The sequence below is a fragment of the Haemaphysalis longicornis genome, unplaced genomic scaffold (genome assembly GCF_048455015.1).
Source record: "Haemaphysalis longicornis isolate Haplotype H1 unplaced genomic scaffold, Haemaphysalis longicornis Haplotype H1 scaffold_3, whole genome shotgun sequence".
In the NCBI taxonomy this organism is placed as follows: Eukaryota; Metazoa; Arthropoda; class Arachnida; order Ixodida; family Ixodidae; genus Haemaphysalis; species Haemaphysalis longicornis.
In genome coordinates this window covers 178,616,184-178,633,742 of record NW_027526335.1, presented here as the reverse complement: position 1 = coordinate 178,633,742, position 17,559 = coordinate 178,616,184, and the positions used below count along the sequence as shown (strand labels likewise).

Genomic DNA, 17,559 nt, shown 5'->3' with positions numbered 1-17,559 from the left:
TCATTGCGTTGCTCTCGCAAGCAGTGCGACTGCCCGTCAGCAGCGGCTCGTTTCCCGATCCACCCGATCAACTACGACAAAAGCTGTGCTAAATTGGTGAATTCCGCACGTCGTCCGCCAAAAAAATGGATAAACCGGGCAATCATGAAGCGTTTTCAGCACTCGGAAACGATCGGCGCGCACGTCGGCCGTGCCTGTGAACACGCCGGCGCGCCTGCCTGCACGGAACTGCAAGCGGCTCGAACCGGCCCAGACCACGGCAGCAACAGCTTATCGCAGCTCTTCGAAATCAATATGATCACGGAAAAGAACTTTCACATGCGAGAAAGTTGATGTTAGTGCGGTGAAAAATTGTGCTACGGATTGTAATTCGCAGTTATAGAGATAGCGGTGGTCAAATATCCACCGCGATGCTAAGCCTAAAGTTCCCGACACCGAGCTGACCTGAGCAAACCAAGCCGGTTGCGGGCAGTTGGGGAAGCCTCTCTCCTCGCCGCGTGCGAGTGCGTTGCGTTTGGGTCTGAAGCGAGTGCTTTAACGATATTTCGTGTTTTCTACACTGCTTCTCTTTCGTTTTTACTCGTTAAGTTAAAAGTGTGGTAATTTATTTTTGTGCGCTCACAACCAAGTGACCGCGGTCACCACAATCGGAATTTAAAAACCACAGTTTGTGATAACCGCGGTTAAAGTTTTGTAACCACGGTTAAACTTAACTGCGGTTACTTCCGCTTCCCATTTTCAGACTGGCGTCGCACAGCCCTAATCCAGGCTTCTCGGCGTTGCCTGTCGCGTGTAGCTGATGGGAAGCGAAAAAAAAAATAACGCTCCTTCTTGTGACCCTTGGCCCGCACAGCCCTAATCCAGGCTTCTCGGCGTTGCCTGTCGCGTGTAGCTGATGGGAAGCGAAAAAAAAAAAAAAAAAAAACGATCCTTCTTGTGACCCTGGGCCCGCACTTGTACGCAGCACACGAAAGCGGCATTGCATTCAAACGACACAAAAGTGGCTAGATATTTGCAGTTCACGTTGCCGACGATGCATGGGCCTCAGCCAAGTATCGGTGGACACTGCAGGCGGATGGTGCAGTGGCCCTCCAAACAGTTTCTCGCGTTCACCGCTAGGGCTTCGCGCATGCGCAGTGGCGTCTTGAAAAAAAGCTTTTTTTTTTTTGCCTGGGGCTTTTTCGGCAACTGTAAACGACAACTTTCTGTCAGCTTCGATCTTTTTTCTTTTTTTTCTTGCGAGAGATTGCCCTACGGCGTGATAATTAATAAGTTTTCACAGGTGACACGCAATGTTAGCTTCGATCCGAAAAGACGTTATCTGGCCCAGCCTGACGGGCCGCCGCTGATATCGACGCACAATCGTGTACCCTTTTGCATAATAAACAATTCAAAACAAGTTGGTGCGCGTGACGTAAACAATTCAAGCATGACAATCGATCGTTCCTTAACTTGATGATAACGGGAAAGAACTGATGGTATGCTTAATCGTTCATGTAAATGGGGGAACACGATCGTACGTGGGCCACTTAATAATATCCGAAATTTATCTTTCCACGGCAGTTGCATAGCGTTTTTAAATGCAGGGACAATCGATGACCGCTGGCAACGATCTCTATCGCTAGGTTCCGGTGTTCAGTGAGGATGCGGCAGATAAAAATGATAAATGCAACGGGGAATAACAGCCGCGAATACACCAAAGCGCCCGCGATGATTTGCAGTGCACGCGCGGGAACACGATGCATGCGCAGGAACATGAGGAATGAGAAAAAAAAAAAGGCGGGGGGGGGGCAAAGAAATCAAAACCGAAACCAACATAGATCACACTGTGCGACATTTATTTTCAGACTATTAAAGCTTTTTATATTGTGATATTGCTTAAACAATAACTGATAATGAACAAAAATGTAATAAAACGCCAAAGTTTTTGCTATGGCAGAGAGAAAAATATTGTTGTATCGTGTCACGCAGCGCTCATTTTGCCTCGCCTAAAGCCCTCCATGGCTTTAGGAGCTTTAGGGCTGTCAGGTGACTCACTATGCTCACTATCACCATCAGCACGTTCAGCTAATAACAGATCGGGCGTTTTCCTTGCATTTGCGGTCGTCGAGTGTCGCGTTGTATGGACGTTGGTGCAGGCCGCGCGGCCGAGCGTCGTCCACTGCGACCGATAATTATCTCGGAATGGCGGCTTCGGTGACGACGAGGGACTTTCGAGGCGGCGTGCAGTGAGCGGTGGTGTGTGCGCGTGTGTGCGAGTGCGCGAAGGCCTACAGTGCACCCGACAGCTGCGCGGCTCCTCCGAGAAGCACCATGATCTTCAGCTCGAGCGACATCCTCAGCCCGCAGCAGCTGAAGAGGCTGTCCGAGCACAAGTACAGCTGCTCGGGAGCCTCGTTCATGGACCCGTTCATGCAGCCCTTTTGGAACTGGGTGACCAGCAAGTGTCCGCTCTGGCTCGCGCCGAACCTCATGACGCTGTCGGGACTGTTCGTCAACATCGTCACGTCGCTCATACTCGTCTACTACAGCCCCACCGCCACGCAAGAGGTGAGTGCGGCCGTACCTGCTACCTACGTGCGCGTGTGTGCTTTCATTCCGCGTTGAATGGCTCCCCCCTTGGCACACGCACGCGCGCCGCACGTCAAACACGTCACCCGCTCGGCTGACCGCGAGGGACACCCTCGATATCACGCGACCGAGGGGGGAGAGATTTCGCTCGTACGGTTTTTGCGCGTGCGTGCTTGTTGCGCTCGCGAGCGAACCCATCGTCGTTGGCGGCGGCGGCGGCCCAGTTCGGTGCTGGTGGTACCACCACCACCACCACCTTGAAAGGCGTGCGGCGAGGGCAATTGTCCTCGAAGGTTGACCTGCTCTCGGCGGCCGCTCCGCTCCGTTTGCGCCGGGACGTTTTCTTCCCGGCAAAACTGCGCTGCGTTCTCTATCTGGGCGACGGCTCGCCGACGGTGAATTGGGCAAACGCGAGCGGGGAACGCAGCGAGCGTTGTGCAACCGTAGCCTTCCCCCCCACCCTTCCCACTCGGCGCTCCCTTGCACGAGTCGAGGCCCGTCTTCGTAGGCCCGTACCGAACGACGAAAGTCGCTACTTGGTTAGCACGGCAGCCGCAGGTGACTGCTTGTGAAAGCCGCGCCACTACCGCCACCGGCGCGTCGGTGTCCGCGCGTGTCCCGCCGCGAGGACCGACCTCTTTCCAGCCAAGGCCGCGTTAAATATGGAAGTAAAGCAGTGCGAATAGCTTAGCGGCTCCATTCATTCCAGGCGCAGCGCAGGAAGCGACGTCGGATGGGAAGTTTTTTCGCGGGTTCAGTCCTTGAAGTGTCGTAAAGCGGGTGACAGTTCGTCGTCGTTTCCGGTAAAGGTGTCTCCGTCGCTTGAAGGGCAGACCTGCCCGATACGACCTCGTTCGCGCTTTCTGCTTTCTTGCCCACTTCGCCGTCCCTGGGGCCGCTTTCGCAAGGGCGACCACGTGTCCGGGGCAACGCCGGCGTTCCGCGACGATGCAGTCTGATTTATCGCCCAAGTTCGAAGCGGGCTGTCAAGGAAGACATTTGACACTACGCGGCAGTTGGGAATACGGTGCCGCTACGCCGGAAGGTCGTCAGAACGCGGTCAATGTTAAAAAAGCTTTTTCCCCGCCTCACATGTGGGGAAAAGGACCTTAGAAATATTATCGCCTGACATTTGGTCTCCTCAATTAAGGCAGTCCAAGGACTGCCCTTGCCAATAAGGAATACGACTCTGCTCTTGGTTAGATCGTGGGCAGTTTAAAATGGATGGTAGGTTGGTGTGGATTATGGATAGCGGCGGATCCAGGTTTTTCCTGAGAGGGGGGGTCAGCTTTTATCAGTGATGATGATGATGATGAGAGAGAGGAGGAGGAGCAGCCTTGTTTATTCACCGATATTTCGGAAAAACAAAAATTCAAGACGGAAAAAAAAAAAGCATCCACTAGACTTTTTCTACGACCTGAGGGGTCTTCTTGGGAGTAGATATTCAAAAATTGAGAAGGGGTCGTGACATCCGGACCCCTCCCCCCTATGGATCCCACCAATGGGTGTGGAAGCCATTGAGAGAGAGAGAGAATTAACCTTTATTTGCACCCGTCTAAAATGACGAGGGAGAGGGCATTAGCCTAGACCCCCGTTCAACCCCTAACCGTTGGCCGGAATCCCTTGGGATTCGGCCATTCGGCAGCAGTCAGGGCCAGACCGATGACTTTGCGTTGCTCTTCTGCTTTATGGTTGAGTAATAAGATCTCCCAGGATTCCACATTTCTAAAAGAATACCTTAGTCGACATCAGCTAGTGTTACATTTTTATTGAAGTTCGAAGGCTGGGATTGTGTGGTGAGAAGGCAAGTGGCGATATGTGACTGATCTAGTGAGGGGGAGGGGGTTAGATTTTTGTCGCAACAATGTGCTTCTTTGTTACTGTTTATGAGGCTCTAAGAAAGGCAGCCTGCTTTTTCACAAAAGGTAGCCAGGTGCTGCTTTGAACATAAAAGGTAATTACGAACCCTCTGCCACACCATTTTTGTGTTTAGAGGCAGACATAAAAGCCAGATTGCTTTTGTATGTGCAGATGGCTCGCCAAATAAAAAAAGGCAATATAGTACTTAGCAGGCAGGTCATTCTGATTTTGAAAATGTAGTAACGTCTGGTTGCTGTTACCAACAACAAAATTTCAACTGCTTCGTAGTGCTGGTGTCAAATCTGAAATGGTTCACATTTATTCCAACAGACTTATTCCTCTTCACGGGTTTGGCGCAGGATCCCTTTTGTAAGCAAAGAGTGCACAATCAAAATAACTGCAAGTCCTTGCCAATATAAAGAATAGAAATGCTTGAAATGATTCGTCCCACTTTGGAACTTTTAGGTTGTCCAGCAGCTCTCAGTGCGCAAAGGTTTTCCAATTGATTTCTAGCTGTTTCGGCTCAGTTAATGTTGTTCCTTTTTTCTTAAACTAAGGAAGTCTCCCTTTTGATTCAGTTTTGCAGTGCTGGAAGCAGTACAAATTTATATTGTGTGACCTTATCGTCCAACAGCATTTTGATGCAACTAAAAAAGACCTCCGTTTTCGTCCCCTGTGTTCAAGTTTCACACATCTGAGATTACGCGTCAAATCCGAGGTGTGAGGTTTGAACGTGGCACATGGTGTTTTGTGTATCGACGGGAAATTCCAAGCCAGAAGGGACCACAGAGATGCCCAGCTTAGCTGTCGACCTAACCTTTATTCTTTCTCAACGGCTCAAACTTGGCCGAGGCTGATGGCCTCGCATGACATTTGGGCTCGTTTCCTTACAGCTTTCTGCCCCCACGTGTAACAGAATTCCGAGACGAGTGGCAGATCGTCAAAGACGCATCCCCCGTCCCTTGTGTGTGCAGAGCCGTTCCCTCCTCCACTCGTTCTGCCATGCTTATCATCTAGTGGAGGTGTGTGCGTGTATGTGCTGTCCTTCCCCAGTGGTGTGCTTCAGCCACTTGGCTGGCCTTCGCTTCCGGTATCTCGACGGTCCTTATCTTTGTGCAGATGCAGCACTGTTTCTGCGACTGGAGAAGCACGGTGCAATGAGTTGTCGCTGTGGCTTAAACCGGGGTCCATGGGGCTGTGAGCAGCAACCCAGTTTTGTATTTCAAATTGACCTTGTTCGTTGCGACTGAAATGCGAAGTACCCGCCGCGGTGGCTCAGTGGCTAGGGCGTTCTGCTGCTGAGCACGAGGTCGCGGGTTCGATTCCCGGCTTCGGCGGCCGCTTTTCTGATGGAGGCGAAAAACAAAAACGCTCGTGTGTACGACATTTCGGCGCACGTTAAAGATCCCCAGGTGGTCAAAATTAAGCCGTAGCCCTCCACTACGGCGCGCCTCATCGCCTGTGTTGTGTTGGTGCATTAAACCCTACAATCAATCACTTAATCAAAATGCAAAGTGTTGGTTTTTATGGATTAGAGACATTGAGGACAGAGGAACATGCAGGCAGTGGGCTAGGTAAACGCATAATTGAAAGTGGAATTCCGAAAGAAAAAGAAAAGAAGGGGGTCCCATAACCACCCTGTTGCATCTGCACTTTGAGGTGCCACGCTTTCACGATAAAAGCACGCAGTGTGCTGGCCTGGTTGGCGGACACGTTCCTTTGAAGCTCTGACAGACGAAGCACCGCTCCTGACCAGCGGCATTGTTACAGGAATCTTTCAGCAACAACTGCATAACATTATGGTTACTTCTGCTTTGAATTTATACTTAAATTGCAGGTTATTTATGTGTTGATTTATAATAATTGTCCTCATTGTGAACCTATTTGTGCACTGCAGTTGAAGACCTCATCTTTAAAGGAGCCGTGAAGACAAAATACAAGTTGGGTTTATTAGAAAGACCGCTTAGTCCCGATAACAATGATACCAATATCATCACAATCTTCGAACAATTAACGGAGATATTGAAGAAAACGCATGAAGCAGTTGCGACCCCCTAGCCAATTTTCTGTAACTTTTCTATGACGTCACAGAACCTTTTTTGCGCGATTGGCGGCCGCGTAACTGACCTGTCACGACGACACATGACTGGACGTCTGTTATGGAGGGCTTCTAGTTCCATTTGACCGCATCACTTGAATGCTAACGTGCAGTTAACGCACTGAAAATTGTTTTATTGTTGGCCCGTATGACATCATTCTTGCTCATAACACGCCGCTGTGGCGCAAAATTTGAAAGCTTTTAAATACTTCTTTGTTTTTTTTTTTTTTCGTAAAAAAAACATCTTTTGTGGCTGTAATGAAGCTGAGTGAGATACCGAATCCTAGTTCTTTCAAATTAAACGAAGTTGTATTTTCTCTTCATGGCTCCTTTAACCTGTCCTGTGCTGCCCGGGGCCATTCTTTGACCTTGCAAATTTTGTTAATTGCTCCTTCCATCAAGTTATCCACTCGGTATCCACTAAGTTACCCTTGAGATCTACCGGTTGTTGTTTCGTCTCACTTCATGGCCAGCCTAAGTCCATTTCTTTTCCTTTACTTGAACTATGATATCGCCTACTCGAGTTTGTTCCGTGATCCAGGCGGCTTGTTTCCTGTCCCTATGTGTTGCGCCTATCATTCTTCATTGATGGCTCATTAGTCTCCGCATGCTCAGTAAGTCGCCAAGTTTGTACCCTTCGTGTCATTCCCGGCAATACGGATTGGCTATATATACCGCTCCTTTATTTAAGTGATAAAGGTAGCCTAATATTCATTATTTGAGAGTGCTTGCCGAATGCACCGCAGGCCACTGTTATAAGAGGATATTCATTCATGCCTTGCAAAACGCAACAGTTCGTTCACACCAAGGCAGCGTCATATTGTTATGAAGGGGCCTTGTACGAGTTTTGGTTCATGAAAAGACTGCCTTGCCTCCATAACTGATACCAATTTTGTCGCAAATTTTGAAATAAATAATATATAAATAAATTAAAGAATAAAACAAAACAGAAGAAGCATTGGCGACTACCCAGCCACTTTGGGGCGAGGTCTCTTAGGCCATGGAATTGTGCAGTTGGCGGCCGCAGGTGAAAGGCACCACCAAGACACAAGACCGGACAGTTGTATTGGTGCCTGTAGTTCCGTTTGGTCGCATCACTCGAATGCCAACGTGCAGCTAACACATCGATGGCTATGCTTTTAGCATTTCTCGCGGTGGCATCAGTAGTGTCGCTATTGTGTCACTGTAAAATGAGGGTTGAAGGGTTTTCTGGCATTTCCTTCTTGGCTAAGAAGAGTCGTTCGTGACTGCAACAGACCTGAGTGAGTTACCAATTCTTTCAAATTGAATGAGGTTGTGTTTCGTCTCCATGGTCCCTTTAAGCGAACACAGCAGCACTTATCACGGATTATTCGGAACGCTGAAGTCCCAGCAATCTCCTACTGCTAGAGTTATGAAACTCTGTCTACCATCACCAGAGCTACGTGAGATGAAAAATCTCGCGAAATCGTTCTCTCGCAACTCGACCATGCACCACACAACTACGGCCCCTTACACACGACGATGGCTGCGCGCCCTCTCCTGGTGAGGGGGAGTGGCTCATGGCTTTCTCTTTGGCAGCCTTTCTCTATATCACAGGCCGGGTAGTTTTATCCTTTTCTCCGCAATGTGGAGGGTCTATTTCGGGTATGATGCAACAAAAAAGCAGGCACGGCTGCCTGCTTGCAAGCGTGCGCTCAGGCTGGTAGGGCGGTTTTGAAGCAATAAACGCTGGTTGTCAAGTGGTCCGATTGAAAGTGAAGTATTGAGTTCGTCAGTCCAACTCCCCAAGCGCGTGAAAACAAAAAAATGCTAAAACTGCGTGCAGGTTCAGGCATAGCAGAGGTTGGTGCACAGCGCCGACGTTGGTGGATCGTCAGCAGAAATGCGAAATAAACCGTGACGTTGACCAGTAACAGCCAGTAGGACAGCCACCGCCGTAATGGTGTAATTAAAGCACAGCATAATGAGGGAAATTGGAGGGAGCGGCGTTGGGTCAGGTATTCCTGGCAGTGTAATCTCAACCTCGTAAAGGTTTATTCGCACTGCTCGAAGTGTGCTGCGGGGTCACGTCTCAAATGGTTGCGTATTAAAGCGGAATATCACGTTTTAAGCGGTGTCTTTCGAATTTGCCTCTTATTTTGGTGCTTTCTTCTTTTGACCCTGCTCACACCACTCGGGTTCTATTGTTGTGACCAACACCGGGCCACAATTCGTGTGAACGGTCTGCACTGTCATGAAGACGCGCCTGGTGAAGCTGACAGTCCAAAGAATGCCCATTGTTGCGTGCAGTGTATTGTATTCAGTTGTATTGTGGTACATGGGTTTTTCTCAGAATTGTTTCGCTTGCTGCTCAATGTAGGCAGCAAGTTTTGCAGAGGTTTGAGTGTGTGCTATGCATTTATTTTTATTTCCAATACTATTAGTCCTTGCTGCCTGTTACAGGGGTGGGGAAAAATAGTTTTCAACGAGCATTTAAGGCCTATTCTGCATTAAAAGGCCATGCAGACAAAATAAAAGTTTAATTTATTCGAAAGACACCCTGTTTTATAGTGCCCGCAGCAATTGTTGTCCGGCAGCAAACGATGCCGTATTCACTGAGAAATTAATCAATGTAGGTTAAAATTTTCATTCTCCCGCCAAATTGTGCGTTTTCTACACATCTGCCATGAAGTCAGAGGGGCGGGTATTTAAAAAAACTTCCAGCGCGTCATTAGGCTCTGCAGCCTTGCTTACCGTTAGTCCTCCCAGATGGCACTACCATAGTCAGCCGTGGACTGTTGTCTGCTGTTGCTTTGTTTCTGACCGTGTTTGCACCTGGCTTGTTTTTGTCAAGGTAGAAAACAATCGTTTCGGGAAACATGGTGTTCACTCAACAAATACTGTCGCGTAAGACGGTCGTGACAAATACGGTCATGCTTATGCCAGTCGCCCAGTGTCGTGTAAGACAACTCCAAGCGGCAGACTGCTGTGTAGCTAAAACAAGCATAGTGTGTCCGGTACCAACAGCAGCACGCATGGGTACTTCTATGTGCATTTTCGTTGCTTTTGTTGTTTACTTCACTGTTCTTACTGCTGGTAAAATGAATATGCATTGCGTTTAAGCGCAAATAGCTCGTTCGGCAAGCCTATAAGCCCTGCCTAATTTGCGTTTGCTATTGCCGGCCTCAGCCAATCGCACAGCTGGGCATATGACATCACAGTTCTGTTGCTGGAAATGAGCTAGTGGGTCGCATGGCCATTCCCTTTTTTCCCAATTATATAGCTTATCTGAGCGAAGAGGGCATTAAAGGTGGTGTCAGTATGATTCTAATGAGGCAATCTTTTGAATGAACCAAACTTGTGTTTTGTGTGCATGGCCCCTGTATTCAGGGGCCAACAAACACTGCATTCAGAAAACGCGTAATGACAGTTTCCGCCCAAATGATTCCGTTGTGCATGTGTCAGTGAATACATCTTCACCAAGGCTGTTGGACTGTGGTTTTCACCAGAAAATTTGAAGGCATTGACCCGTGGTTCATAGGGCATCACAACACAAGGGTGATCTGTTCGAAAGGACACTCGTCCTTGGGGATGCATCTTCAGTCTGAAGTCCAAATTAAATTCATTGTTATACAGTCGGTACAAGAATTTCAACCTGGCCATTTTTCTGCGCATTGCCAGTTCGGGCAAACTGGCATGAGAACGAGATAACAACGCAGTTGCCGACTGCGTTCTTTAATAAGCATGAAGGATAAACCGCATGACTTAAACTGTACGGCTTGTCTTGGAATCCGTTCCAATTTATTATTTATCAAAAGCTTGCAAGGTGATTCACATTTTGCGTATTGTCATTGAGAGGAATGGTTGCACCTGTTCTTGCACAGCTGCTTTTATCTTTCTTGGTGCGGTAAAAAAAAAGGGAAGCCCAGCTTTGGGGAGTCTCGGCAAAAAAAAAAAAAAAAAAAAATTGAACGCGTATCTCGACTAACTCAAAGAAGGATTTTAGGCAAAAGGTGGATATGAGGCAATTCGCATTTTCCGTGCGTCATTTACATGCTGCGTGACTAAGGCATTGCGCTTGTGAGCACGGGGACGCGGGTTTAATTCTGGATGTAGCGGCTGTTTTTCTTCTTTATGTGGGCGAAAAACAAGAAATACTTGGAAGTTCTACAGATCCCGAGGTGGTCTGTCTAAATTACACCTGGTAGCTTCGATGTGTGGTCTCCCTGTACACCGAAAATTTTTGGATTTTACATTTTGCCTGAAATTTTTCACTGCCTCACCGCAGCCCACTTTCTGGTTTCTTGGCTGGCTTCTTCTTAAACTTTTCAGGGTCAAAAAGGAAGTGCCTCGATTCCGCCTGTATTCACTCCCCTGGTTTAGTTAAGTTTCGCAAGCGTGATATGTATTGGAAGAAATACTACCGTTGACTTTTGAAAAGCTCACTTGCCCATGTGCACTGCTGGACCACCACTAATGCTTGTAGAAATGCCATGTGGTATGAAAAAAAAAATCTTGTGAAATTTTTGAAATTGAAAAAAATTCTCTGTATACAGCTTCAGTGCTGTATACAGTGGACTTGTGATAATTTAAACCCGGATAATTCAAACTTTTGCTAAATTCAAATTTCAAAATTTTCGTTGGCCCACTGTGTTGTCAACGTATTTTAAAGCCTCGTAATTCAAACTGCATCATTGAGTAAATTCGGTTATTTCGGGCTTTTCTCTTGTCCTTGCTGGAAAATATCTGCTGGATTTGCCGCATCTAGCCTCACATTTGCGTCCTTGTATCAATACCAATCACAAATAAAGCTGATTACCCGCATACTAGTGCAGGAAGTCCTCGCAATAAACTGGCTGCCGTTGCTGGCATCAAAAACTTTTTGAGCTCTCATGCAAAGGCAAAGCTGTCACCTGTATGTGCTTTCTGGTTTTTGTTTTTGCAAAGTGTAAATAGCACTCCAGTATTGTGTGTGAAAGTTGTATTATTAAATATATGCCAATGTTTTATTACAACACGAGTTGGTACGCTGCCCTGAGTCATATTTATGAGAACTTCTGGTAATTCAAACTTCTGATAATTCAAACAAAATCTACTGCATATATAAAACATGCGTAGGACAGGAAGCATGGTTGTTGCTTTATGAGAACAGCGCTAAAAACAGGACGTGGACTGAGCTGACACACACACACGCACAGTAGTGTCACCTCAGTGCACGTCCTGTTTTTAGCACTGTTTGCCTTGTTCTAAAACATACGTGTTCGCTTGATAAGGTTGTTTACACTTCTGGTCGAAGTACTAGGCCACAAAGTTCCTGCCCTCCTTTTGTTCATTAGATATTTGGTCTAGCATAGCCCTAAAAAAAAAAAAAAACAACCAGCAAGCCAAGCAGGAGAGTTGGGGGAGCCTGCTGTGATTTGCTGTTCAGCCTTTTTAGTGTGTAAACATTCTTTGCTGAGTTCAACGACATGAACGGTGTAATGCCTTGGATCTGCACCAACCTTTGTAAGCTTTGAGGTTAACACGTTTAATTGTTATAATAGTGTAATTGTAGATTGTTGTTACAAAAAAAAAAAAAATGAAGAGAATCTGTAATAACCAAACAGGGCTAAAAGTAAATCAGAAAAGAGAAAAGGGTAGCCAGATCTGGCAACCATTGTTCATAGGAAAACTAAGAGAAGTGAAAAACCAAAAGACTGGAAATTGCGGAACGAAATCACAGGTCTGTTGAATCTAGCATGCTCATGTAATGAAGTATAACGTACGATGCACGTGTGGACACACACACACACAAATTAAGAAACACTTGAAAAGAACTAATGAAATTATGAAGGTGTTGTATCTAATCAAACATCCTCACATGATTAGCTAAAACAATAGCAATATTAAAGATAAGTGAAAATGAGCTCACGAAGTAACAAAGGCCTAACTAATCCAGCGCCCTCAAGCGATCAACTCTTATAAAAGGGGGAAAAAAAAGTGCTGCCTGGGTTTATGCCTACTTTTAATGCCACCAAGGGCTTGTAAGGTTGGCAAAACAAAAAATCAAAGAACACGTTTACACTGGTAGGCGATTCTCGGCATGTCTGCAGCTTTTTTGAGTGACCTTATGTTGTCACGGACGTTGTGAGCTTGATAGAGTGAAGAGGCATTCCCTGGGTGTCACGCAGGATTTTAAATTGGTCTGTCTGCCCTTTTCAGGGCTTGCATTTTCTTTTTTTTTTTTTTTCCTCTCGAAACCCGACGTGGAGGACGCTGTAGAAGTGCTCTGTTTTTCATGCAGGCATAGAAAAGCAACCAACTGAAGTTTAGAGGCCTCCAAATCCCGTTTTTAGTGAGTGACGTCTGTGTCTTGTTGAAGCAAGAACATATTGCGATGTCAGGCTATACGATAATGAGGCGGCACACGGCATGCATTTCAGGGTCTCTCAAGGTTCCTGTATTTTTATTTCTGTAAACCTGGGCAAATTCAATTTCTGGCGTATACAAGTAGAGCTACTAAGAGAAAAAAAAATGAAAAGTCAATCTAAATCCAGTTATGCCGATTTGACCATCACCTACTCTGCCAAGATCCAGCGTGCAGACGGTAACTGTGCCTTCAGAGGCATTGCAGGGCAGCGGGTGGTTGTTCTGTGTGCATTGTTAGGGTCAGTGGGTGGAACACTGCCTCCAAGGGCAGTGGAGTTTAAGAGTGTAGACAAATTTTTTTAACTCCACGAACTTACTTTGAAAGTTTTCCTGGTCTTAAAGTAGTGGGCCTTTTTTTTTTTGTTTACACCTTCTGCCAGAGGGGTGTGCAGTTAACCGTGCTCATTTTTATACTCTGTTCAAGCTGGGCAAATGAACAAATTATGCAAAAAAAAAAAAAAAAAAAAACTACAAGATTTTTTCTTGGCCTAGTGCTCTTGTGAGTTGTCAATTCTTGTCCTTTGCTTGTTTCTTCTGGAAATTGGTGGCGAAGGTCAGAGCATCGCAGCACCGCACGAAAGCCAACTTCATGCGTAAGTTGCAAAATTGCCGCAAGGTTTTCTTAGATACAGTGATTTTTCTACTTTTATGTGCGAATATGAAATGTAGGACCTAACTCGTATTCTACTGGTATGATTTGCTAGATTTTTCGTTACTTGAGTGGCTATGCTGTACTCCTGACCTAAAGCTTCCCTTTTTGCTAAGTTTGCGTGCTCATAGACCACGTAGCGACTGTATAGGCTACCACACCTAGGTACATGTTCATTACCCTCAGCCGTGAGTAAAACAAAAAAAAAAATCTCGTACAAACTTTTAAGTAGCAATTGTCAGCTGGTGAGCAACTGCTTTCTTGAGTGGCTCAGCTTTGGGCATGCACTCCACACCACGAGTGACACACATACCTACGCCATATGCCCAAAACCTTGTTCGGGACTTGTGCTGGGTTCCAGGTCATGCTGGCATCGCTGGCAATCAGGCTGCTGATTAGAGGGTCGCTGCTGCTGCACTTTTGTGACACAATAACACTACGACACGCTGACTTCAAGCGTCACATCGGACAACATCTTCATAAAACATCGCAATCAGACTGAGATGAGCAGACAACCAACAAGCTACACTTAATAAAACACGTACACTTGGGACTGTGCACAACTGACACAACACATACACACGGAAGTTGCCTTGTTACGGATAGGCCACACACATGCAACACACTCGCACCTGCTCACAGGATCACCAAGAACCCTGTGCAGCAGGTGATTATCCGTTTATCACTTAAGGTGATTATCACTTATCTGTGATTCGCCTTCTAGTACCATGTAAGGCACCGAACTCGACACAAGCTATTCACCGAACTCTACCGACAACACATTCCACCACACCCATCATACTTTTTAGCCGACAATCTCATGTTGCCCATTAAGCATGTTTTTAAGTATTTATCAGAGGTTAAATTTTCACAGTTCACTTCATATCATGGAGGATCACCACCCGGCCTTTTACACCATCATTATCATCCAGCTTATCATGATCTGAGCGATTTTACGTCGTACACCCCCTGTATTTATTTTTTGCTAATTTTTGGCGCTCTTGGCCCTCTCTTGGCCTTGCGCCATTGATTGACGATCACCATCATCATCAGCCTTCCTAAGAGGCGTCACACAACCGGGCTGCTGCACGCACACGCGTCCCAGGAACTGAGCCAGCCTTGCTGTCACGTGATGAAACGTGAGGTGGCATGATGGTGACTCGTGTAGCCCGTGTGTCACACACCGTGCTGTGTTCGTCATGTCACACATTACAGTTAGACAGATTTTGTAGGCAAGAAATCTAAAAACGCTTATGCGTTAATGTTAATAAAGGGCCCCTGGGCCCTTTTATTTTGTTGATTGTCACCACGTGTTGCAAGTTTACCGCGTCAGTCATATGGGACAGACAGGCTGATTGCTGAGGGGACTCGGCTTAGAATGCTTATGCATTAAATTGTTGAGTGGACAACCACAAAAAGGGGACGAAATGCATCGTCGCAAATCGTTTCAGACTTCCTTTACATCAGCAAGCAGGAGTTGTTCGAAATGATTAAACATGTTGACAGTGTTTTTTGCTTGTTCTGTTTGTTGGTTTGGTAGTAACAAGAGTTTAGCAGGAAGGGGAAACGTACCCTTAAATATTTTTCGTGCTACTTGTGAACAGGTGCGTGACAGTTATTTTTTGTTGTCAATGTTGAGACAAGCTAAGAAAAAAGGGTTAGGACTTAGAAACTCCGGGCCACATGGCGGGAAATGGGAAATTTTTTGCTTTCTTTTCGCCCTCTCTTTTTCTTTTTAAGTGCGTGCAGTCATCTGCATATCACGTGCTGCTTCCCCTCCGTTCAAGCATGCAATGGACGCGGACGTCGGAGATGCTTCTCGGAGATTAGAGGCCGTTGCGACGAGTTGCAGCACCGTGTCGCAGCATTTCCCTCTGGCTGGCCCGCTTTCTGACGTGGCCATCGATAAGAGATAGCTCGGACGGTGTGAAAGTGCAGCCCTGTTCCCGAGCGGAGCTAATCCGACGTACTTCCAGTACCGTGTGTTGTGCGTGTGTGTGGGAGTGTCACACCTGCGAAACACGTGATAGCTTGTCGGCGCCTCGCGTGACGTCCCTCGAGTGGGAGCACGTCACTTCAGCGGTGCTCTTTATCTCGCCGGTTTGCCTCCTATTCTCCGATAACTTCCTTCCCTTTCGCCTGAGGCCATGGTCTCAGTGAGGTGTTCGGGAGGACGAGGGGCCATTGGCTTGTCTTGGCTTGTGGCCGGTCTTTAGGTTGTCCTAGATTTTGTTAGTGATGTGAGAGGTGTGTTTGCCCTGTGTTTGAAGCAGCCTGTCATTGTTGCATGTGTTTGTTGATCTGGAGACGAACTAAACAACTTTTGGGTGTGCGACAAACTTTGTTACTTCAGTACGTTACGCAAGAAACGTGCGTGCTTTCTTTTGTAAAAATCCACACGCGACATTGCTGCACACCTGCCCCTCCCCTTAATTTTTTCCATCTGTGACAACCGCATGCTTTGTACCATGGTTGTGCATGGGCTTTTGAATGGCCAAAGCCATTAGAAACTTCTTTTTTTTTTAACCTATAGGAAGACCTAACTTTCCTCAAACTGCATGCTGATCTTGTTTTTAATTCAAGCTTACATTAACGGCTCTAAAGAAGCTCAGCAAAATGAAATTCTGAACTGTAGCCTCGGCTGACTTTTACTGTTTGCTCTTTTGAAAGTGCGGCGTCTACCTTCAACTTTCAAAACGAAGGTGCATGCTTTGAACTCTGCCTTGCTCTTGGAGTTGGCTTGAGTGTGTGCACCGATGGAGAAATCTCTTCAAAGTACTTCCTTATAGGAACTTGGTGTTTGGCAAGTGCTTTGCTTTCCAGGGCTTCCTGTGATGGCAGAAAGGGTCATTGTGTTGACGAGGTAATCTCCTAGGAAATCTCAACTCTTCTCCCTGAAAGCTACAAGAACTTCGTAAAGCACAGTAACCGAAGTGCTGGGCACAAGTTAACTCACTTTAGAAAGCCGCTTTGTTGACTGCTGGGAAAGGTTGGCTGGGTGGATTTCCTGAAGTTGCATTGAAAGATTTGCGAGCTAAGCACCGCCGCAAGTGGACGTAAGACTTCACGCTGCCGTGTCTACTACTGCAAGCCCGGAACTCGCGCTAGACAGCGTCTTTGATAAGTACCATCTGGAAGTGTTGCACAAGATAGGGGGGCTGTGGACATCGCAAAGCTCTTGGACCAGTGTTCCTGCGTCTCCCGTCTGCTGCTCTGATAACAAAGGAAATTATTCTTTTTTCTTGTTGGCAATCGGATCTTGATGGCTCAGAAAAGAATTTTGTCGGGGCTTTCCCGGTTGTGTTCTGAGCTTGTGTTGCTTGTGCACCTTATCTTAGCCCCGTTCCTCCTCCTGCGCCGTTAGCTTTGACCTCCTCGCTTAAAACTTTAAGATTAAAATTTGTGTGGCTGTATTCGCTGTGCAACTGCGTTGCGGCATCGTGTGTTCAACCTGGCTTCCTTTATGGCGAGATGGGGATGCCAGCGGGCTGCAAGATGTTATCGACTTATCTCTGGTGTTGACTCTTGTGCAATGTGCATTTGGGAATGTGTAGACACTGGAAGTGCTAGCACTGCTACTGAGCGCTTACTTGACAATTAAACTCAAAAACAAAAAAGGCAACTTTGGATGCAAGATGTGTAATATGTGGGCCCTCGTTTCAAGACTGCTCTACATGAAAAGAAGCGGGGAAAGTAAGAGTCCTTGTATTATTATGTGTCTCATGCGAGTGTTTCAGCTGCCTGGGACGTAGTGGCCAATCCCCTTACGCTGTTCTTCCTCCCCTTCTCTGTGGTGGTGGCCCACCCAGGTCCCCCGCTGGGCGTTCCTGCTGTGCGCCCTGGGCCTGTTCGTGTACCAGACGCTGGACGCCTGCGACGGGAAGCAGGCCCGCCGCACGGGCACCAGCTCCCCGCTGGGCGAGCTCTTCGACCACGGCTGCGACTCCATCTCCACGGGTCAGTCCGTCCTCCTCCTCCATTTTGCTGCTTCACACTTCTCCACGCTGTACTT

General features: G+C 47.0%; 1 protein-coding gene across 6 annotated transcripts in view; it reads left to right on the top strand.

Annotated features, from left to right (window-relative positions):
* Window positions 1–2,042: 2,042 nt before the first annotated feature.
* LOC144175830 (choline/ethanolaminephosphotransferase 1-like) overlaps window positions 2,043–17,559 on the top strand; it is a 51,870-nt gene continuing 36,353 nt past the window's right edge. For 3 of the 6 annotated variants that reach the window (XM_077704844.1, XM_077704841.1, XM_077704843.1), the window contains exons 1-2: window positions 2,044–2,550; window positions 17,357–17,504. In XM_077704844.1, coding sequence (XP_077560970.1) covers window positions 2,314–2,550; window positions 17,357–17,504 — 385 coding nt within the window. In that variant the 5' untranslated portion in view covers window positions 2,044–2,313. Of the gene's footprint in view, window positions 2,551–5,282; window positions 5,454–17,356; window positions 17,505–17,559 lie in introns of those variants that run through there. The other 3 variants (XM_077704840.1, XM_077704839.1, XM_077704842.1) reach the window with 2 other exon arrangements.